Raw genomic sequence first — 24786 nt, forward strand, 5'->3', positions numbered from 1 at the left:
GGAGCTCAAAAGACGAAAACGTAATTTTTGGGGGGGTAAATTGAAATTTGCTATCGTAAATGTTAGCAACACCTCCGCCTTTGCGGGATGCACGGGGGATATGGTCATTGGTGTAACCAGGAGGAGAGGCCTCATTTAACACAGTAATTTCATCAGGCTTAAGCCATGTTTCAGTCAGTCCAATCAAGATTATGATCAGTGATTAGTTCATTGACTATAACTGCCTTTGAAGTGAGGGATCTAACATTAAGTAACCCTATTTTGAGATGTGAGGTATCATGATCTCTTTCAATAATGGCAGGAATGGAGGAGGTCTTTATCCTAATGAGATTGCTAAGGCGAACACCGCCATGTTTAGTTTTGCCCAACCTAGGTCGAGGCACAGACACAGTCTCAATGGGGATGGCTGAGCTGACTACACTGACTATGCTCGTGGCAGACTCCACTAAGCTGGCAGGTTGGCTAACAGCCTGCTGCCTGGCCTGCACCCTATTTCATTGTGGAGCTAGAGGAGTTAGAGCCCTGTCTATGTTGGTAGATAAGATGAGAGCACCCCTCCAGCTAGGATGGAGTCCGTCACTACTCAGCAGGTCAGGCTTGGTCCTGTTTGTGGGTGAGTCCCAGAAAGAGGGCCAATTATCTACAAATTCTATCTTTTGGGAGGGGCAGAAAACAGTTTTCCACCAGCGATTGAGTTGTGAGACTCTGCTGTAGAGCTCGTCACTCCCCCTAACTGGGAGGGGGACAGAGACAATTACTCGATGCCGACACATCTTTCTAGCTGATTTACACGCTGAAGCTATGTTGCGCTTGGTGACCTCTGACTGTTTCATCCTAACATCGTTGGTGCCGACGTGGATAACAATATCTCTATACCCTCTACACTCGCCAGTTTTAGCTTTAGCCAGCAACATTTTCAGATTAGCCTTAACGTCGGTAGCCCTGCCCCCTGGTAAACAGTGTATGATCGCTGGGTGATTCGTTTTAAGTCTAATACTGCGGGTAATGGAGTCGACAATGACTAGGGTTTTCAATTTGTCAGAGCTAATGGTGGGAGCCTTCGGCGTCTCAGACCCCGTAACGGGAGGAGTAGAGACAAGAGAAGACTCGGCCTCAGATTCCGACTCGCTACTTAATGGGGAAAACCGGTTGAAAGTTTCTGTCGGCTGAATGAGCGACACCAGTTGAGCATTCCTACAGCATTTCCCTCCAGAAGCCATGAGAAAGTTGTCCGGCTGCGGAGACTGTGCGGGGGGATTTATACTAACGTTACTATCTGTACTTACTGGTGGCACAGACACTGTTTCATCCTTTCCTACACTGAAATTACCCTTGCCTAACGATTGCGTCTGAAGCTGGGCTTGCAGCACAGCTATCCTCGCCATAAGGCGATCGTTCTCCTGTATATTATGAGTACAGCGACTGCAATTAGAAGACATCATGTTAATGTTACTACTTAGCTTTGGCTGTTGAAAGTGCTGACGAAGTGAAAAAGTTGAATGAGGGAAAAAAGTTGTGATGGAAAAACTAAAAATATAAACGTAATTAAAAACAAAAAAAAAACAAACGTAAAGTTGTCAGCTAGTAAAGTAAGGTTGGCAACAAAACGCACAGCAACAAAACGCACAGCAACACGTCTGCAAATTCAAGAGGAAGTGACGACACCACTACCACTCTGTGTATGTGACCAATCAAATGTTATTGGTCACATACACATATCTAGCAGATGTTATTGCTGGTGTTGCAAAATACTTGTGTTCCTAGCTCCAACAGTGCCGTACAATTAACAACAATACACACAAATCTAAAAGTAAAATAATGGAATTAACAAATATATAAATATTAGGACGAGCAATGCACCACCCTCTGGAGAGCCCTGCGGTTGCGGGCAGTGCAGTTGCCGTACCAGGAAGTGATACAGTCCGACAGGATGCACTCAATTGTGCATCTGTACCCTTTTCCCTTTATAAGATTGTTGTGGAGACCTCTATGTCAATCATATAGGAAGACAAACTAGGGCTGTGCACAAAATGGCACCCTTTTCCCTATATAGTGTACTACTTTAGTTGAGTGCCCTGGGCTGGGTTTCCTATAAGCATAGTAGCACTAAGATCATATTTCATCCATTTAGTTTCAATGAAATTAAGATGATCTCAGTGCTACGAAGCTTTTGGGAATCCCAGCCCAGGTCAAAAGTAGTGCACTACAGGTAACTGCCAAAATAAGGAAACACTTGAGTTAATGAGGGATACAAAGTATATTGAAAGTATTTGCTTCCACACAGGTGTGGTTCCTGAGATAATTAATCAATTAACATCCCATCATGCTTAGGGTCATCTATAAAAATGCCCAGTTGCTTATTACTCAAAGGAGTATAGGGGGTTTAAAGGGTGTGTGTGTGTGTGTGTGTGTGTGTCAGTCAGTCAGTCACCAGGTCTCAACCCAATGGAACACTAATGGGAGATTCTGGGGCGGTGCATGAAATTGCGTTTTCAACCACCATCAAAAAAACATCAATGGGATTTCTCATTTGATGTATTTTAGTCATTTAGCTCTCATCCAGAGCTACTTACACTGCATTCATCTTCAGATAGCTAGGTGGGATAACGACATGTAGAAGTAAGTACATTTCTCCTCAATATAGAAGTCAGCCAAAGTGCTAGTAGGAAAAGAGCGGGAACTGACTTCCCGTAGGGGCGGGACGGCCAGAAAAAGAGCGGGAGCTGACGTCCCGTAAGGGCGAGACGGCCAGGAAAAGAGCGGGAGCTGATTTCCTGTAACGACCGGACGGCCAGGAAAAGAGCGGGAGCTGACTTCCGATAGGGCCGGGACAGCCAGGAGACCAGAGCTGGCAGAACTGAGTGCTTGGGTTGGGATGTAGGGTTTGAGCATAGCCTGAAGGTGGGGAGGGGCAGTTCGCCTTACTGCTCCATTAGGTAAGCACTATGGTCTCTTAGTGGATGTGAGCTATGACTGGAAACCAGTGGAGTATGCGGAGGAGTGTGGTGACTTGGGAGAACTTGGGAAGGTTGAACACCAGACGGGCTGCGGCGTTCTGGGTGAGTTACAGGGGTTCGATGGCACAAGCGGGGAGCCCAGAGAACAGTAGTCCAGACGGGAGATGACAAGTGCCTGGATTAGGACCTGTGCCGCTTCCTGTGTGAGGAAAAGTTATACTCTACGGATGTTGAAGAGTATGAACCTGCTTGAGGGAGTCACTGCTTTGATGTTTGTAGAGAACGACATGATCACGCCAAGTTTCTTTGCACTCTGGGAGTGGAAGAGTGGTATTGCATTCCTGCAATAGAATTCCAGACACTTGTAGAATCAATGCCAAGGCGCATTGCAGCTTTTCTGATGGCTTAATAGGGCCCAACGCCCTATTAATAAGACACTTTATGTTGGTCTTTCCTTTATTTTGGCAGTTAACCTGTATCCAAGGGATAGGGTGTCATTTCAGATGCAACCCAACTCCTTCCTCTCACCATAACTTTAGCAGATCAGTGTTTTCAATTGTGTTAATATGTTAATTTGGGACAGGTTTATTCAGGTGTTGTGCCATTAGCTGTACCAGAGGAAGTTCTACTGACAAATAATCATAGAAACACAATACAGATACTCTGAACAAGCAGTATCACTTCCCCACAGTGTTAGTAGAGAGAGAAACATGCAGAAGACACATTTCAGTTGAACAATTGACTTGCCTAGTTAAATAAAGGTTAAGAAGGTGAAAAAAATAATGAAAAAATGCAGAAGACACATTTCAGCTGTACAACTATAATGTGTCTTCCGCAATATATATTTTTATTTAACCTTTATTTAACTAGGCAAGTCAGTTAAGAACAAATTCTTATTTACAATGACAGCTTATGAATAGTGGGTTAACTGCCTTGTTCAGGGGCAGAACGACAGATTTTAACTTGTCAGCTCAGGGATTCAATCTAGCAACCTTTACCGTTACTAGCTCGACGCTCCTACCCACAAGGCTACCTGTCTGTGAAGGAATAAGACTATGTATAGAGTAATTATAGATAGTTACCTCTACCAGGAAGAGGTAAAGCTAGAGGTTGGAGGTATTTACCATGAAGAAATAAAACTGTTAAATGACAACAGGGAATACATTTTCACATTTATTGAAGCATAGTAAAGGACAGCTGAATATGCAGAGAGACGCAGACCATTGCAAAACACGACATCATTCAAGCATTGTTGTCTTAACATATACGTATATAAAGACAATTTACAAGATACACATTCCATCAAACAATAAGTATTGAAACTGGGCATTGTAATTTAAATAAAAAAGTAAAATGGCTGACTTAATTCAAATAAACAACTGAAGCTGGCCATTGTGGTTATATGGGCGTTTGTAGGTAAACCTGACTGCTTGCCTGCAGTTGAAAATTAAGACCTTAGACACACATGCTTTTCATTAGGTAGTCTCTCACCCTCTATGTACACATCCACGCACGCACGCACACACACACGCACACACACACACACACACACACACACACACACACACACACACACACACACACAGTCAAATCCATCATTCAGGTGTACTACTCCCTGCTCACCAAACAGTTCTTACAGTTGCTTTGTTAAACAGGAGACTGACTGACTCCATACGTCACCTCAGACAATGGTCCTGCTTTACCATCACTCTCCTAACTATAATTAGTCTATACATAGTCTCATTCTTTTACAAATGACACTACACATGTCTTACTATTTACAAGACAAAAATCTGACAAAAAGCATTTTCAGCATTAAAAAGCTATTAATTATTTGTATTATTTTTTTACTAAACAAATATTATTTCACCACACACAAACGCACACAGACACACAGAAAGGCCTAAATAGAGTGGAACTGTGAAGAGGAAGGAATCTATGATGTCATGACCTGAGGCAGAATCTCTCACAACCAAATACATGCAAAAGACACACGCACATATGTGCGCACACACACACACACAAACACACACACATACTGAAACTCATTGCCTAATCTATGTAAAAACAGTGCTGGTCCTTCCTGGTCTGTGTTAATGAGACACAATGAAACTTTTTAACTGAACGTTTCAGTGAAAGAAAATCCCACCTCCCCAACAGTAAACTACACAGGCAATAGGGACCTCCATACTGCAGTAGAAATATGAGCCCGCATGCTGTGTAACTGAAGCAGTTCTCCCAAGTACTTGAAAACCAAGACCCTTCAACTGTACAGTTTACTGAAACAAAAGGGCTTTGGTTTATCATCTGAAGTTTGAAATGAATGAATAACAACTAGAATTTAAACTATTCCATAAAACCAGTCATTACCAGTAGTCAACCTACCCCTTTGGGATTGTATGTACAGCATCTGGGTCTGACAGCCTCTACCAAACTTCACACAAGCCTATATAAAGCTGAACAATGACGCTGAACAGAGACACCCAAGCGGAGTAAAAGCTAAGCAGTAACATTAAAACACACATCCCTTCATATCGGAGTCTTTTCAGTAGGAGTTGTCTCCTAGTTTTTCCTGTCAGATAGCAAACTATCTATCTGTCTCCGTCTGTCTACCTGTCTGTCTGTCTACCTGTCTGTCTTGTCTGTCTGTCTACCTGTGTGTCTTGTCTGTCTGTCTATATATCTATCTACTTCTCTGCTATCTTTTCTCCCCTCCGTTCAATCATGCAGGTAAATATTCCCTCAGACGTAGTCTTTCCTGTCGTATCCCGCTGCGCCCCCGCTCACGCTGCGAGGGGCAGAGTAGGCCATGCGGGGGGGCTTGTACCTCTTCTCCTCCTTGGGGGGGCAGGAGCAGCACAGCATGGCTCCTCCGATAAGGAGCAGGGCCGCCGACCCCCAGCCGATGTAGAGTGAGGCTCCCAGCTCCCTCCTTTGGGCCTCGACCAAAAGGGGGTTGTAGAAGTCTCGGATGATGGTGTTGGCTGACCAGGAGACAGGGATGAGGATGAGGATACCGGCCAGGATGAAGAAGATTCCGGAGATGATCATGACTTTAGCTTTGGCGGATTCGTCATCGATGCAGTTGGTGCACTTGGCTCCGACGATGGAGACCATCACCCCTAGAATCCCCAGGATGATGGCGATGACGGTCATGGCTCTGGCAGCCTGCAGGTCCTGAGGTAAGGCCAGCAGGGAGTCATAGATCTTACACTGCATCTGTCCCGTGCTCTGGGTCACACAGTTCATCCATAACCCTTCCCAGATGGTCTGGGCTGTAATGATGTTGGCTCCGATGAAGGCTGTAACCTTCCACATGGGCAAAGCACAGACCACGATGCCCAGGATGAATCCTATGACTCCCAGGGCGATGCCCACAATCTCCATGCCCATCGACATGCTGGCTTCCTGGGGGCGTCTCTCTTATACACCTGACCTACCTGGAGGAATGAGGATGTCACTCAATTAAGGAATTCTAGAACCTCCTGAGATTCCAGAATTCAGCACAAAGAATGAACAGAGGATTCAGTCCAGCACTTTGTCCTAGGTTCTTTGTGTTCTGTTTTCTTCCTGTTGATGGCCCTGTGTATGACCACTCCCCTCTCTCTCTCTCTCTCTGTGTGTGGCGGGTGTGATGTAGCTAAGTGATGCTGCCACGGAAACTGAGATCTTTTATAGCTTAGTGGAGGCAGGTGAGGATGGAGGGAGGAGTCCCCTGGTGATGATGTCACAGGGTGGCAGAACAGGTTGCTGAATGCTCTTCACAAAAACAACACCTGCCCATAGAGGCTACTGAGAAAGGAGACGTGAGGGGGGTGGAGGAGGAGAAGGGAGAAGAGGAAGGAGAGATGAGAGGAGGGAGGGAGCCAGAGGGGAGAGTTTCACCTGTAATCTGACTCCCTCTTGACTATTTGTTCCAGTAACATAGGGACAGACAGTGCATTGACAATTACGCTGGCCTTACCTGCTCTCTTCTTTCGTGCCTTTCTGAAGAACAAATACCCGCTAAATGTTGGAAACAAGTGTGCTAAATCATGTCCTCTGACTGGATGTACTCTGTACCTTAGAGGTAATGGCTGGTACAACTAGTGTCATCTAATGGTTTGAACGTTTCACACAAAGAACATGGACGGGAAACTATTTTTGTTGGTTTGACAACAAACATTAGGCCAGTCAATCTCCCTCACCACACACACACACCCTTCTCATCCCCTCCCTGTAGATAAGCCAGAGAGGGTAACAGTAGCTCATAGTGATACGTTCTACAGAGTCTGTTGTCTTCACTGAGTGGTTGGGCCTGTGGCTACCTATAGGCTTTACTGTGACTACCTATAGGCTTTATTGTGGCTACCTATATGCTTTATTGTGGCTACCTATATGCTTTACTGTGACTACCTATAGGCTTTACTGTGACTACCTATAGGCTTTACTGTGACTACGTATAGGTTTTACTGTGGCTACCTATATGCTTTACTGTGACTACGCATACGCTTTACTGTGACTACCTATAGGCTTTACTGTGGCTTTCTATAGGCTTTATTGTGGCTACCTATATGCTTTACTGTGACTACCTATAGGTTTTACTGTGACTACCTATAGGATTTACTGTGACTACGTATAGGTTTTACTGTGGCTACCTATATGCTTTACTGTGACTACGCATACGCTTTACTGTGACTACCTATAGGCTTTACTGTGGCTTCCTATAGGCTTTATTGTGGCTACCTATATGCTTTACTGTGACTACCTATAGGCTTTACTGTGACTACCTATAAGCTTTACTGTGACTACCTATAGGCTTTACTGTGACTACCTATAGGCTTTACTGTGACTACCTATAAGCTTTACTGTGACTACCTATAAGCTTTACTGTGGCTACCTATAGGCTTTACTGTGGCTACCTATACGCTTTACTGTGACTACCTATAGGCTTTACTGTGACTACCTATAGGCTTTACTGTGGCTACCTATATGCTTTACTGTGACTACCTATAGGCTTTACTGTCTACTCTTAAGATTTAGATGCACTATTGTAAAGTGGCTGTTCCACTGGATGTCATAAGGTGAATGCACCAATTTGTAAGTCGCTCTGGATAAGAGCGTCTGCTAAATGACTTAAATGTTAAATGTAACTGTGACTGCCTATATGCTTTACTGTGGTTACCTATAGGCTTTATGACTTCACATAGAAACAAACACACACACTAAGCCAGATCAACGAGATATCGTCGTTTCCCTTCAAAATGTGAGTTTGCGCCCAGTGCTGGGCCATCATTTAAAACAAACGTGTGAGTGCCAAGGAAGGCATATATCACCGTTCTCAGGACCTTTCCAGAAATCAAAGTCTATTTCTAGTGATCAGGCTGGGCAGATACACTCAGGGCTCACCTCGGATTAGACAAAGATTTCTTCAACAACAACAAGCAGGAGTCACACGATATTATGCTTGGTTTTTAATCAAATTTAACACAAGTGGGGGAAACACGCACGATTTACACGCACAAATCGCACATCTCTCTTTCCGTGGGAACTGTGCTTCATGGCTCGATAGGCTGCACTTCCGTTCTCAAAATCCATTCAACTGCGTTACCGTTAAGAGCTTTTTTTTGTGGGTCTTAAAACTTCCCATTAGTGCTGCTTGAAATTGTCACTTTTGCTCATGTTTTTAAGGACACACTTCAAATATTGCCACAGGTCAAATGCCAAACCTGGCACATGTTTTAACATGACAAAATTGCTAAATAACGTGTTTGACACTTGCGCCTCCTTAGCACCAGCCCAAAAAATAGAGCCCTCAGTCACACTCACGCAAACAAGCACACACACACATGCAGCAATAAGCCTCATACCGTGATTCACCTTGGCCTACTGTGTAGCAACATACACAATTACATTTTATGATAGTGATTTCTAACAGTAGTTTCTTGGTTCCTTGACTCTAATGGTAATTATTCCTTTGTATAATTCTACCTTTGTTTCTATGAGAATTAGAATTTATTAATAAAAGACAAATATGGAAAAAGGTTGACGTTGCTGTCAGAATTGTTGAGCCACCTTACTACACTGCTCAAAAAAATAAAGGGAACACTTAAACAACACAAAGTAACTCCAAGTCAATCACACTTCTGTGAAATCAAACTGTCCACTTAGGAAGCAACACTGATTGAGAATAAATTTCACAGGCTGTTGTGCAAATGGAATAGACAAAAGGTGGAAATTATAGGCAATTAGCCAGACACCCCCAATAAAGGAGTGATTCTGCAGGTGGTGACCACAGACCACTTCTCAGTTCCTATGCTTCCTGGCTGATGTTTTGGTCACTTTTGAATGCTGGCGGTGCTCTCACTCAAGTGGTAGCATGAAAAGGAGTCTACAACCCACACAAGTGGCTCAGGTAGTGCAGTTCATCCAGGATGGCACATCAATGCGAACTGTGGCAAAAAGGTTTGCTGTGTCTGTCAGCGTAGTGTCCAGAGCATGCAGGCGCTACCAGGAGACAGGCCAGTACATCAGGAGACGTGGAGGAGGCCGTAGGAGGGCAACAACCCAGCAGCAGGACCGCTACCTCCGCCTTTGTGCAAGGAGGTGCACTGCCAGAGCCCTGCAAAATGACCTCCAGCAGGCCACAGATGTGCATGTGTCTGCTCAAACGGTCAGAAACAGACTCCATGAGGGTGGTATGAGGGTCCGACGTCCACAGGTGGGGGTTGTGCTTACAGCCCAACACCGTGCAGGACGTTTGGCATTTGCCAGGGAACACCAAGATTGGCAAATTCGCCACTGGCGCCCTGTGCTCTTCACAGATGAAAGCAGGTTCACACTGAGCACATGTGACAGACGTGACAGAGTCTGGAGACGCCATAGAGAACGTTCTGCTGCCTGCAACATCCTCCAGCATGACCGGTTTGGCGATGGGTCAGTCATGGTGTGGGGTGGCATTTCTTTGTGGGGCCGCACAGCCCTCCATGTGCTCGCCAGAGGTAGCCTGACTGCCATTAGGTACCGAGATGAGATCCTCAGACCCCTTGTGAGACCATATGCTGACACATGCACATTTGTGGCCTGCTGGAGGTCATTTTGCAGGGCTCTGGCAGTGCACCTCCTTGCACTAAGGCGGAGGTACCGGTCCTGCTGCTGGGTTGTTGCCGTCCTACGGCCTCCTCCACGTCTCCTGATGTACTGGCCTGTCTCCTGGTAGCGCCTGCATGCTCTGGACACTACGCTGACAGACACAGCAAACCTTTTTGCCACAGTTCGCATTGATGTGCCATCCTGGATGAACTGCACTACCTGAGCCACTTGTGTGGGTTGTAGACTCCGTCTCATGCTACCACTAGAGTGAGAGCACCGCCAGCATTCAAAAGTGACCAAAACATCAGCCAGGAAGCATAGGAACTGAGAAGTGGTCTGTGGTCACCACCTGCAGAATCACTCCTGTTTTGGGGGGTGTCTTGCTAATTGCCTATAATTTCCACCTTTTGTCTATTCCATTTGCACAACAGCATGTGAAATTTATTGTCAATCAGTGTTGCTTCCTAAGTGGACAGTTTGATTTCACAGAAGTGTGATTGACTTGGAGTTACATTGTGTTGTTTAAGTGTTCCCTTTATTTTTTTGAGCAGTGTATTTATTATGTTGGCCTACTTCCTGCTTCCACATGGTGACATGCATTCCACAGCCAGCAGGTTTCTGTGTCAGTTCCTATAACAGAATGATTATGTGGGAAAACATTCCCAGATCCCTGAAAACCTGCAAAACTGCCCTGTGAGTAAATATGACCACACAGAGAGAGAGAGCGAGAGAGAGAGAGCCCAGACACCCTTAGCATACAAACCATGTACTCCTCTCAGTATCGGTTGCGAACTCACATTCTACAGTTTCCTCTATATACCGAGTGACACATTAGAAATACCATGAAAAATTTCACTCACACTTTGTAGAATAAAGTCAGTTGTTTTCTGTCATAAGTATAACTAATGTTCAGTTAACTCTATTTGCTGTTTTGGCTTTAGCTGTCAGTGAAGCACTAAAGCAGATGAATAGCGTTGAATTAAAGTGGGTACGTATTTGTATTGTGTTAAGGATGGTGATGGAAGGCCTGTCACATGTTGTGATGGTGATGAAAGACTTGACCCCCCCCCCCCAACCACCCAAAATGTCCACATTTGTCAGTTGTTTGCCTCTGGTTACCGGTCCTTGGGATATATCTCTCACAGGTACAATCAACGGCAACAACATTGAGAAAGCTAAATGTACACACAAAACCTTTAACTGAAGGGGTACTCTGCTCAGTATGCATTTGAGTCTGTTGTGTTTACAGTTCTTGTTAATCAGTCCATTGATTGTAGCACCTGAATAATCAACATAACAACAACAGCAACAACATCAACAACAGTGGAGTGTTTTACATTCAAATAAACATACAGCCACTGACATTCACCACAGGTCTATATTTCCGTAGATGATAAACTCGGGCTTAGTTTTACCTGATCATGTGACCTGACCTAAAGCCTTGTGTGTGCAGTGCCCCAACCTATCCGACAGCAGTGTTGGTGAAGCTACTCTGAAAATATAGTTTACCAAGCTACCAATTACTTCACACTGGAAGAAGTTAAGCTATACTAAAGCTACCCTTAATGTCGTAATATTTAACTTTTTAGGCGAACGGACCAAATTCAAATAGAAATAAGAGTTATAGATCTGTTATTCTCATTGAAAGCAAGTCTAAGAAGCGGTATATCTTTTCTATGTGCACTATTTCTATGCTTCCCGTTAAGTTTCGTTTTTTGCGTCTTTTACTTTCGGTTTTGTACACCAGCTTCAAACAGCAAAACAAGACAATATTTTTGGTTATGGAAAATACATTTCACAGAGGTTTAGATGGTACAATGATTCTCTACACAATGACTGCTTGTTTTGTCACAAACTGAAATTAGGCTAACTATTAGAATTTTAGCATCTAGAAATGGTGGATGGATTCCTGCATATTGCACCTTTAAGAAAAATATACAGATGTCAGACCTTAACTTGATCACTCTTGTCGGGGAGAATTTTCCTGCTGTATCAGGAAATTCGAATGAGCCGCGTTATTCCTTGAACATGTGCAGTTCTCTTTCTCTCCATGCAATCGAGTCATTGAGATCAGGACTTGCGATCAAAATAACATTATCTGTCACTCGCTCAAACGCTACACCAAGATCATATTATAGTTTATCAAATCTGTTTATCATATATGCATAGTCACTTTAACCAAACCTACACTACCGTTCAAAAACATTTCCTTGTCCTTGTCACTTAGAAATGTCCTTCTTTTTGAAAGAAAAGCAAATTTTTGGTCCATTAAAATAACATCAAATTGATCAGAAATACAGTGTAGACATTGTTAATGTTGTAAATGACTATTGTAGCTGGAAACGGCAGATTTTTTATGGAATATCTACATAGTCGTACAGAGGACCATTATCAGCCACCATCACGCCTGTGTTCCAATGGCATGTTGTGTTAGCTAATCCAAGTTTATAATTTTAAAAGGCTAATTGATCATTAGAAAACCCTTTTGCAATTATGTTAGCACTGCTGAAAACTGTTCTGATTAAAGAAGCAATACAACTGGCCTTCTTTAGACTAGTTGAGTTTCTGAAGCATCAGCATTTGGGTTCGATTACAGGCTAAAAATGAGAAGTTGGAGGCCCTGGTGCACAACTGAGCAAGAGGACAAGTACATTAGGGTGTCTAGTTTGAGAAACAGACGCCTCACAAGTCCTCAACTGGCAGTTCATTAAATAGTACCTGTAAATCACCAGTCTCAACGTCAACAGAACTAAGCCAACCTCAGCGTGAGCTTTGGTTGCGAATGGTATAAACTTTGAACTCTTATTCACTACAGATGTGATACCTCCTAGCCGTTGAGTTAGCAAAAGCAGCTGTAAACATGAGCTAGGAAAGGACGGAGGACGACGTATCCAGTCTAACACACAACGAAGATTCTACAACGTATCCAATTTACCACCAGAGACATTCTTCCGAGGACAGGAAGATCTCTGTTGGCCAGCATCTACGACCAACCTACCGAAGCGCAGCTCAGAGTAAATATCTATTGCATTCTAATTTTCCAAATGGGCGATAATTTAGAATGCATAAGATACTGTATTTACGATAGCATAGCTTTTCCCCTTTGTTCCTCAGTCTTCCCGCTCTTTCACTCAAACCCAACCCCCTTTCCTTTGTGTAACCAGCCGTCATGTCGGCTCTGTCCACCAGGGACTTTTTCTGTATGACATAATTTGCTTTCTGAGTATATGTAATTCTGTGTGATTAGTTAGGTATTTAGTAAAAAAATAATTAAACCCAATTTTGTATTGCTGATTCAACCTGTTAGCCAGGGTTCGTGAAGATCTCAAAAAATGTACAACTTTCAGATGAGACTGAAATAAGGTGACGATTAATATTGACTGCTATTGATGTAAAATATGACTAGGTCTTTAAGAGTTTATTCGGAAGGTAACAGCTCTATAAACACTCTTTCGTGGTGCCCCGACTTTCTAGTTAATTACATTTACATGATTAGCTCAATCAGGTAATATTAATTACAGAGAAAGGATTTTATAGAATAACATGTCATATCACTTAATCTGGCATAGCCAAAGACACGACAAATGTTATTCATATTCTTCATAATTAATCTTTATTAATTAAATAAACACGCTAAAAATCCAGTCTTTCTATGTTAATTAAACAGTTTTGTTATATTTCTGTCTTCTGTATTCTATATAAAGTGTAATATTGCAATGCAAACTATTTTTTTTTAACTCTTTATCTGAAATGGTACAGGTGTCTTCTTTTTTGGAAGCCCATAACCATGTGTGTGAGGTGTATACTTTAGTTTCAAAGTAGATTTGTTTAAGGCTTCCTAGAAACACTATTTGTGACCCTGATTTAGCCCACTGCAGTAAAAGGTTAAATAATAAATTAACATCAAATCAATTACAGTAAGTTGTCATTTTTGTTCTCTCACAGTTGAGAGGTGTAAAAAATGACCAAACTACAATTCTAACTAGTAGTTTTCTGATCTGATATTTTTACACTTACTTGAGTAGTTTATTAAGAGGGCTACTTTTTCTTTAGTAAATTACAAACTAAGTGACAGTATGTTCAGTACTTTATCCACCTCTGCAAATTATGCATAGCCTAACTATAAAACGTGGACGAGCATCCACGCTGGAGGAACTACTATTGGTCACCTCTACCGCTCCCTAAAATATTATGTCGGTGTTAACAGATAGGAGGGGTGGAAATATTTGGGGTGTGTCCTTAAAAACATGATCCATAGGGCTAATTAGCGCTGATAGAGATATTTAAGATCAACCAAAAGCTGGTTTTAGCGGTAACACAGTTGGTTCTGGCATGAATTTTAACAGTGGAGACGCAGCTTATCCAGCCATGACTCACAGTTCCCATATGCGCATGGAACTAGAGTTGCCTAATATTCTTTTGGTGCCTGTATACTTCCTATTTAGAAACATAAAAACAAATGCTTTTTTCCATTTTGTTTAATTTTGTTAAATACCAATGAAGGCTTTTTTTTGTCAAGACTGTCAATAAAGGTTTTGGCTCCTGAGACTGCTTGGAAATAAATGTTAATCACCAAAGATTTATTATAATATAAAGTTTGTGAAGAGCAAAACAGTGAGCTGACATTCCCTTTTAATCTATGAATTGTAGGCAGGCCCACATTATTTTTGCCATTCAGGTCCCGTTTTATATGTGGTTAAGATCCCCTCCAGGATGTAGGCTACGTGTCCATGCCCATCATGAAACCAGAGATGTGAACCTCGCTGAATACCAGTAATCATCGTATTTACAAGTTATCTGTAACCTGTGACAATTGTTTGTGTTCCATTTCATATGTTCAAAAACCCAATACCTCTCTTCGGCCTACTATAAAGAAAACTGGTTCAACAGCTATGCTTGTCTTTTTTATCAAATATAATTACATTTTACATTGATTTATTGTTGTTTTTGTTAAAAAACAAACATTATATTGGATTTTTGTCCAACTACTGTGAAAAGTGTGGATGTGCCGTCAAAAAGAGGAACAGAATCAGAACCAGGAACAAACGTGATCAATAGTGTTCGAGAACAGAACCATTATTTTAAATGCAAGGCAACCGGTTAATAACATTATTTTTACGTTCCAGAAATGTTTTTCAGTCCCACAAAAAACTAAACAAAGCGCCTAGGCAAAGCCCTCAATCTGTTACTCAGGTTGCCAAGGGTAGCCTGGCCGTGCTTCCCAAAAAAAACTACCAAGAAAAAAAAATGTAGATTTGGTCGCTCCTTGTTTCATAAATGTCCTTCAATTTGCAAGAGGCTGAATGCATCTCACAGCGAACGAAACAATGCCCCTCTGTCTCAGTATGTGTAGCATATCTTTCTGATCCTGTCTGGCCAAAAACAGTATGACATTGTTACCGCCCGTAGCATTGAAAGCAAGGGAAGCAAGTGAGCATTTGGCCTCCCTTGATAAATTACTCTATAAAATAATAGCCAATCAGCGTTGAGCTTAACTGGGTGAGCTCAGCTGTGAATGGTCCTGGCGCACCATTAAACAAAGTGTCAAGGGAAGATAGTTTGGATTTGGTGCACACCAATCACACAGATAGAACAAATAGCTTTGCCAATCACATCAGAAGCCAAACATCATTGACAGAAAAAAAACTCGAATTAATGTATCTCGTTGTGTCGTTGTCCTCCGGTGGCTAGCTAGCTAGCTAAAATCCTCCTTTTCCTAAATTTGCCATGGATGGCGACAGGGACTCTCTTTTAATACCAACACTCAGAACATCAACAAAACATGCCAACAATGACTGAACCTTCTGCGCAGACTGAGATGAATGTCAACACCAGGATACTGTCCAACTACCCCACCAGACTGAGACAACTGAATGTCAACACCAGGATACTGTCCAACTACTACACCAGACTGAGACAACTGAATGTTAACACCAGAATACTATCCAACTACTACACCAGACTGAGACAATTGAATGTTAACACCAGGATACTGTCCAACTACCCCACCAGACTGAGACAACAGACTGTCAACACCAGGATACTGTCCAACTACTACACCAGACTGAGACAACTGAATGTCAACACCAGGATACTGTCCAACTACTACACCAGACTGAGACAACTGACTGTCAACACCAGGATACTGTCCAACTACTACACCAGACTGAGACAACTGACTGTCAACACCAGAATACTGTCCAACTACTACACCAGACTGAGACAATTGAATGTTAACACCAGGATACTGTCCAACTACTACACCAGACTGAGACAACTGACTGTCAACACCAGGATACTGTCCAACTACTACACCAGACTGAGACAACTGACTGTCAACACCAGGATACTGTCCAACTACTACACCAGACTGAGACAACTGACTGTCAACACCAGGATACTGTCCAACTACTACACCAGACTGAGACAACTGAATGTCAACACCAGGATACTGTCCAACTACTACACCAGACTGAGACAACTGACTGTCAACACCAGGATACTGTCCAACTACTACACCAGACTGAGACAACTGACTGTCAACACCAGGATACTGTCCAACTACTACACCAGACTGAGACAACTGACTGTCAACACCAGGATACTGTCCAACTACTACACCAGACTGAGAGAACAGACTGTCAACACCAGAATACTCTTAAACTACTACACCAGACTGAGACAACTGACTGTCAACACCAGGATACTGTCCAACTACTACACCAGACTGAGAGAACAGACTGTCAACACCAGAATACTCTTAAACTACTACACCAGACTGAGACAACTGACTGTCAACACCAGAATACTCTTAAACTACTACACCGGCCATACAGAGTGTGCTGACCTTCTGTTTCCTGGTATGGGGGTCTGTCAGTGGCTGATAAGGGAATCCTCAGGTGTACTGTGAATCTCGGATCCAAGCTCTGCAGGCTGTAGTGCAGGGTTTTCAGGGCCTCTGTGATAAACAGGCAAAGCAATGCCATGTTCATCATAGAGGACCTCACAAGCAATCTTGCCCAATGTTTTGAGCTGCTGCCCCCCTGGAAGGAGATTAAGAGTCCCATTGTTCAGCAAGAACAGGAGCAGGGCAAGTTTCTCGCATTTATCGTGCTGCTGAGCAGTGGAACATAGGACAGATGCAGGCCTAATGCACGGTCAGACAGTAGGCAGCAGAGACTTTGAATATGTTAAAATGTTAAATGTGTAACTTGTGTAATAACTTTCCAACCTTAGGTGTGCTGTGCCCCAACCTACCCAGGTTATGGAAAACAGCTTATTTTTTCAATGCCTACCTGATTGGTCAAGTGAAGTAGTTTAGTGGTGTTAATATTCACCTGCGGCAGCACCTCTCCAGGCCTCTCCACTAAGCCATGTGCCTCCACACCTCTCAGGTCAGACCATAAGGTACTATTTAACTATTCAAATAGGGAAGCAGCAGTAGTCAATCAACCAGTCAGTCAGTCAGCCAGTCAGTCAGCCAGTCAGCCATTCAGTCAGTATCTTTGCCAGCCTGTCTCTATCATTGAGCCAGCCAGACCAGCTGAGTCACTGTGATTATTTGTGTCCGTGCTTGTGTGTGTGTTTGTGTGTGTGTGTGCGTGTGTGCGTGCGTGTGCGTGTGTATGTCTGTGTGATCTGCGTGAATACTTTCCTCACACTTCCACTTTTTATGGTATTTTCTTCCTATTTATTGTGTGTAAACGCACCACCATGGTTATTGAACCAATGACGGGTATGGTAGTCTGGTTTCCACCGAAACTGTTTAGATATGCTGTCAGAAAAACACAATGCATGACAGTGATAGAATAGGTAAGTAAATAGATCATCAAAATGTCCTTGTATGTGCAATTCTCTTGTCTATCCCCACCTCACTGTCTTGTCTAACCCCACCTCACCCTCTTCTCTAACCCCACCTCACCCTCTTGTCTAACCCCACCTCACCCTCTTCTCTAAATCCACCTCACTGTCTTGTCTAACCCCACCCCACCCTCTTCTCTAAATCCACCTCACCCTCTTGTCTAACCCCACCTCACCCTCTTCTCTAACCCCACCTCACCCTCTTGTCTAACCCCACCTCACCCTCTTCTCTAACCCCACCTCACCCTGTTCTCTAAACCCACCTCACCCTCTCCTCTAACCCCACCTCACCCTCTTGTCTAACCCCACCTCACCCTCTTGTCTAACCCCACCTCACCCTCTTGTCTAACCCCACCTCACCCTCTTCTCTAACCCCACCTCACCCTCTTCTCTAACCCCACCTCACCCTCTTGTCTAACCCCACCTCACCCTCTTCTCTAAACCCACCTCACCCTCTTCTCTAACCCCACCTCACCCTCTTCTCTAACCCCACCTCACCCTCTTCTCTAACCCACCTCACCCTCTTCTCTAACCCACCTCACCCTCTTCTCTAACCCCACCTCACCGTCTTGTCTAACCCCACCTCACCCTCTTCTCTAACCCCACCTCACCCTCTTCTCTAACCCCACCTCACCCTCTTCTCTAACCCCACCTCACCCTCTTCTCTAAACCCACCTCACCCTCTTCTCTAACCCCACCTCACCCTCTTCTCTAAACCCACCTCACCCTCTTGTCTAACCCCACCTCACCCTCTTCTCTAAACCCACCTCACCCTCTTGTCTAACCCCACCTCACCCTCTTCTCTAACTCCAACCTCACCCTCTTATCTAACCCCAACCTCACCCTCTTGTCTAACCCCACCTCACCCTCTTCTCTAACCCCACCTCACCCTCTTCTCTAACCCCACCTCACCCTCTTCTCTAACCCCACCTCACCCTCTTCTCTAAACCCACCTCACCCTCTTGTCTAACCCCACCTCACCCTCTTCTCTAAACCCACCTCACTGTCTTCTCTAAACCCACCTCACCCTCTTCTCTAAACCCACCCCACCCTCTTCTCTGAACCCACCTCACCCTCTTCTCTAAACCCACCAAACCCTCTTCTCTAACCCCACCTCACCCTCTTGTCTAACCCCACAACACCCTCTTCTCTAAACCCACCTCACCCTCTTCTCTAAACCCACCTCACCGTCTTGTCTAACCCCACCTCACTGTCTTCTCTAAACCCACCTCACCCTCTTGTCTAACCCCACCTCACCCTCTTCTCTAACCCCATCTCACCCTCTTGTCTAGCCCCACCTCACCCTCTCCACACAATGATGTGATGACAAAATCACATTTATATACCATAATCAGTACATTACTTACGTGAGTTATACATTCATTCAGTTCCTACTGATCTAAAGTACATCATTTAACATTTAACTTAACAGCACTTAAATACATCAGGTTGTATGAACTTGACCAGCTCCTAACAATATGTCATAAAAACGGTATTTGCCTGAAATGTCACATGCTGAAATGTAATGTGAATGTCTTCTCTCTCACTCATGGGTGAAACTGAAACTCTGGGAAAGAGTTTACTTGGCCGCTCTGCAGCCTTTCCTGCTATGACTGTTGTTTACTCTGAATGGTAGATCCTTCCTGCCAAGTCTTTACCACACACACACACAGACAGACAGACAGACAGACAGACAGACAGACAGACAGACAGACAGACAGACAGACAGACAGACAGACAGACAAACAGAGTCTTGTGCAGCTAACCTTGTGGGGACAAACAATTCAGTCCCATTCAATATTCTATTTTCCCTAAAACCTAACCCTAACCCTACCTGTACCCTAACCTTAACCAAAAAACCTAACCCTAACCCTAGCTCCTAAGGCTAACCCTAAAACTAACCCTAGCTCCGATCCCTAACACTAAACCTAATTCTAACCCTACCACTAATTCTTACCTTAACACTAAACCTCTTTTAAATAACTTTTGACCTTGTGGGGTCCAAGAAAATGTACCCAGTTGGTCAAATTTGAGTTGCTTGTACAAGTATAGCTCAACGCACGCACGCACTCACTGACATGTTTCAATACTTCCTATTCATTTGAGCTATTTTATTATTGGGGAACATTAAAGCGTCATATATTCAATTTCAAAATAATGCAAAAAACACATATTTTACTGAACAGAGTAAAACACTTGTATTATATAACCTGTTTTGTATGAATCATCAAACTGTAAACACAATATTTCCAGGCAAACAGAGGTCAATCATTTAGATTACAGGAGTTACACGTCTCATGGAAAGGTTATTCATTTCAAAAGATCCCAGATTGGCTGTCGGTAAATAGATGACATATTGCAACAACAAAAACAGATATGATATCAAAGTCCAAACTTCATCTGAGTAGTTTTTTTTATACAGGTTCACTCTATGTTGAGAAGATTTGCTATAACGTTTTATATGACCATGAAGTCTCCTTCCTCCGCTACTCTCAAACATCACAATGTCACTGCTGTCAATGCTCTTTGTATTCTGTAGTTTATTGCTAGTGTGTCACCTTGTTGGCCTGACTGTTTGGTTGCCCCAGCAACCCTGCACAGTCTATTTTTGTTGTTTACGTATCTTATAAAATATATGTATGTATTGTCCTAGTCTTACTGTACATATCGTGCATTGTTGAAACGTCTGTTGAACGGATTGGACTCTAATGCATAACCAATTTCCCCTTTCTCTTCCTCCCTCTATGGTTTTTAGACAACAGTTCAAATGCAATAGCAGCTGTGAGCCGTCCTACCCCTTCTTCTGACAACAGTACAAAACCTAAAACTTTTGTTTGACATATTTCACATAACATTTGGAAACACACACATATGGAGTGATTCAAACCATTCAAAATAAGAATAGCACACTAAAACAGTTCCCAAAAAATTATGTAAACATTTAGTTCAGCTTTTGGCAGTGGTGGAAAATGTACCTAATTGTCATACTTGAGTAAAAGTAAAGATACCTTAATAGAAAATGACTGAAGTAAAAGTGAAAGTCACCCAGTAAAATACTACTTGAGGAAAAGTCTAAAAGTATTTGGTTTAAAATATTCTTATGTATCAAAAGTAAAAGTAAAAGCATAAATAATTTCAAATTCCTTTATAAAGCATAAATATTAAGCAAACCAGATGGAACAATTGTTCGTGTTTTTTTAAATTTGCGGATAGCCGGGGGCATATCCAACACTCAGACATCATTCAGAAACAAAGCCTTTTTGTTAAGTGAGTCGCCAGATCAGAAGCAGTAGAGATGTCCAGGGATATTCTCTTGATAAGTGCCTGAATGGGACCTTTTCTGTCCTGCTAAGCATTCAAAATGAGTACTTTTGGGTGTCAGGGACAATGTATGGAGTAAAAAGTACATCATTTTTTTTAGGAATGTAGTGAAGTAAAAGTAAAAGTTCTCAAAAATATAAATAGTAAAGTTAAGTACAGATACCCCAAAAAACGTCTTAAGTAGTACTTTAAAGTATTTTTTATTTAATTACACCGCTGGCTTTAGGTCAAGTTGGTTGTGGTCTAGCAAGCCGTGACTTTTTTAAAATCACATTATCTATTATTTAATCACCTGTATTGACAAGATACAGTATATTGCAAGTCTACAATAGCTCTAGTTAATAAGAGCATTGTGGCCTATAGTAGTGCTCAGTTATGATGAGTATTTAGTATTTTATTAAGATCCCCATAGCTCTGGCTGAAGCAGCTACTCTTCCTGAAGTCCACACAAAACATGACATAATACAGAACATCAATAGACAAGAACAGCTCATGGACAGAACAACACTTAAAATAAACAATAGAGCCCCTGACAACTGAGTCCCTGACAACTGAGTCCCTGACAACTGAGTCCCTGACAACTGAGTCCCTGACAACTGAAAGTAAACCAGACAGTATAAAACAACAAACAATTTTGTTTTGATTAGTGTATAAGGGCTTTTTTTTTTGGTCTCAGAGGAATAAGAGTAAACTTGATTCAGAGTTCTGGTCACCTCAAACCGTCCTAAGCTCAAGACATCTCCCTTTCCATGAAGGGAAGAAGGAGTTAAAGAATTTGCCCATTCTCCTGGTATATTTAAACAAACATTTGAAACAATCCCTTATATTCTAACATAAGAATCCCACAAATACCAACCCCCCGCCGCCCCTTTCTCACACGTAGTCTCTCCTGTTGTAGGAGCTGGGGGCTGCAGACCGTGGAGTTGCAGAATACACCATCCGGCTCTGGGGTGGGATTGAGTACCTCGTAATGGGTTTGTCCTCCTGGGGAGGGCAGCTGCAGCAGAGGATAGCCCCCCCCACCAGCAGCAGCGCGGCTGCGGCCCAGCCCAGGTACAGCGCCGCCCCGATCTCCATCTTCTGTGCTGAGGGGATGATGGGGTTGTAGAACTGCTGGATGATGGTGTGAGCCGACCAGGACACAGGCACCATCTGGGTCAGCGAAGCCAGGATAAAGGCCACTCCGGCAGACACCATCACCTTGGCCTTCACCCCCTCCTCCTCGATGCAGTTGGTGCACTTAGCCCCAATGGTAGCCACGAGGAGAGCTATGACCCCCAGGATGATGGTGACCACGGTGAGAGCCCTGGCGGCCTGCAGGTCCTGGGGCAAGGCCAGCATGGAGTCATAGACCTTACACTGCATCTGTCCCGTGCTCTGGAACACACAGCTCATCCATAACCCTTCCCAGTAGACCTGGGCTGTGATGATGTTGGCTCCGATGAAAGCTGTGACCCTCCACATGGGCAGAGCACAGCTCACTATGCTCAGTATCCAGCCCAGCACTGACAGGATCACACCCACTAGCTCCAGAGCAAACGACGCCATCGCACCACACTACTGGCTGAGTCCCACTGAGGATTAGGGTGGCACTCCTCTTTCTCTCACTTGCCTTTGTTCTCAGTCACTCACTCCACAGACGTCTTGATCACTTTCCTTACTCTTCTCTCAGACCCTCACTTTTCAGCTGTGACTCTTTCACTCCTTTCTCAGTCTCTTTATTTTGCTCTTTATTTCACTATCTCAGACTCTCACTCCCTCACTCATTATTTCCTTCTTTTTCTTGGTCTTATGTATCTCCAACTTCTTCCTTTTATATCTCCCTCACTCGTCTTGGTTGTAACTATTTCTCACATTCTTTCACCCCTCACACACTCTCTTCTTCTCTCCTGCCTTCAGTTCTTTTCTCTCCTTCTCTTCTTCTCTCCTCTTACTCTCTCCTTCTTTTCTCCTTCAGTCCTGTAGCAGATCACCTCTCCCTTGTCTACGTATCCAGGAATCGAAGCTTCTCACAGTGCGTTCTCTGTGTGTGTATCTCTGTGTGCATTTTCTTAGGTACAGATATCCCGTTTTCTCTGCCGTTGATGTTGTTCACTCTTATCTTTATAGATTTTATTGCAGCATGGTCAGACCCATTGAAGCCATGACATCATACGCCAGGGCCAGCCAATCAGGTGTGGACTCGACACCGGCCATGTTTACAGCGAGGGTGTGTGTGTGTGTGTGTGTGCGTGTGCGTGTGTGTGTGTGTGTGTGTGTGTGTGTGTGTGTGTGTGTGTGTGTGTGTGTGTGGGTTTCCTCATAAAAGGGAGTAGTATTTATGGGTTAGCCTTTAGCCCATAGTAGCACTGTCCTCTGTAGTTTTTATTGGTGTTAATGGGTAATAAGTAGCAGAGGCAGGGCTTGTTATGTGGTTGATAGGTAACCTGCTGGAAGGGAGGCAGGTCTTGTTATGTGGTTGACAGGTAACCTGCTGGAAGGGAGGCAGGTCTTGTCATGTGGTTGACAGGTAACCTGCTGGAAGGGAGGCAGGTCTTGTTATGTGGTTGATAGGTAACCTGCTGGAAGGGAGGCAGGTCTTGTTATGTGGTTGACAGGTAACCTGCTGGAAGGGTGGCAGGTCTTGTTATGTGGTTGATAGGTAACCTGATAGAAGGTAGGCAGGGCTTGTTATGTGGTTGACAGGTAACCTGATGGGAGGCAGGTCTTGTTATGTGGTTGATAGGTAACCTGCTAGAAGGGAGGCAGGTCTTGTTATGTGGTTGACAGGTAACCTGATGGAAGAGAGGCAGGTCTTGTTATGTGGTTGACATGTAACCAAATGGAAGAGAGGCAGGTCTTGTTATGTGGTTGACAGGTAACCTGATAGAATGGAGGCATGTGGTTGTAATGTGGTTGACAGGTAACCTGATAGACTGGAGGCATGTGGTTGTAATGTGGTTGACAGGTAACCTGATAGACTGGAGGCATGTGGTTGTAATGTGGTTGACAGGTAACCTGATAGAATGGAGGCATGTGTTTGTAATGTGGTTGACAGGTAACCTGATAGAATGTTTAGTCACTCATTCAGAATGGTTAAAGGTTAAAGGGTTATTAAGGATTGGGGTATGGTTAAAAACAGTGTCCGTGATTGGGATTAAACGTGCAACCTTCTGATCCAGAGTTATGGGATTACCCACATCTACCACCCCCGTGCACAACGCCCTAGGAAAACCCAAACCTACTTGATGGTTATAGCGCTCACTGTTGCCACTAGTGGCCGGTTTTTAATCAATCAATTCTATTTATAAAGCCCTTTTTACATCAGCAGATGTGACAAAGTGCTATACAGAAACCCTGCCTAAAACCCCAAACAGCAAGCAATGCAGATGTAGAAGCAACCTTCTGATCCAGTCTTGGGATTTGAAGGCATTTCCCCACGCCTCCAGGTGGTAAGGGAAGGTAACATCACATCCGCCACACTATTCCTCAACACAGGGGCCCCTCAGGGGCACGTGCTCAGTCCCCTCCTGTACTCCCTGTTCACTCATGACTGCACGACCAGGCACGACTTCAAAACCATCATTTAGTTTGCCGA

At 43.6% G+C, this 24786-nt stretch overlaps 1 protein-coding gene across 1 annotated transcript; it reads right to left on the reverse strand.

Annotated features, from left to right (window-relative positions):
• Window positions 1-4117: 4117 nt before the first annotated feature.
• On the reverse strand, window positions 4118-23311 carry LOC129863548 (claudin-3-like). The gene is made up of 2 exons (XM_055935605.1): window positions 22270-23311; window positions 4118-6357 (listed from the first exon to the last, which is right to left on the reverse strand). The coding sequence occupies exons 1-2, from the start codon at window positions 22755-22757 to the stop codon at window positions 5700-5702; spliced, it is 1146 nt and encodes a 381-aa protein (XP_055791580.1). The 5' UTR covers window positions 22758-23311; the 3' UTR covers window positions 4118-5699.
• Window positions 23312-24786: the final 1475 nt, after the last annotated feature.

The sequence above is a fragment of the Salvelinus fontinalis genome, chromosome 10 (assembly GCF_029448725.1).
Source record: "Salvelinus fontinalis isolate EN_2023a chromosome 10, ASM2944872v1, whole genome shotgun sequence".
NCBI lineage: Eukaryota > Metazoa > Chordata > Actinopteri > Salmoniformes > Salmonidae > Salvelinus > Salvelinus fontinalis.

Coding starts and splice junctions, on each gene's coding strand:
- LOC129863548 (XM_055935605.1), bottom strand. CDS start 22,757: ATGGCGTCGTTTGCTCTGGAGCTAGTGGGTGTGATCCTGTCAGTGCTG. Junction 6,358..22,269: donor AAGATGGAGATCGGGGCGGC/GCTGTACCTGGG, acceptor CCAGGAAGCCAG/CATGTCGATGGGCATGGAGA.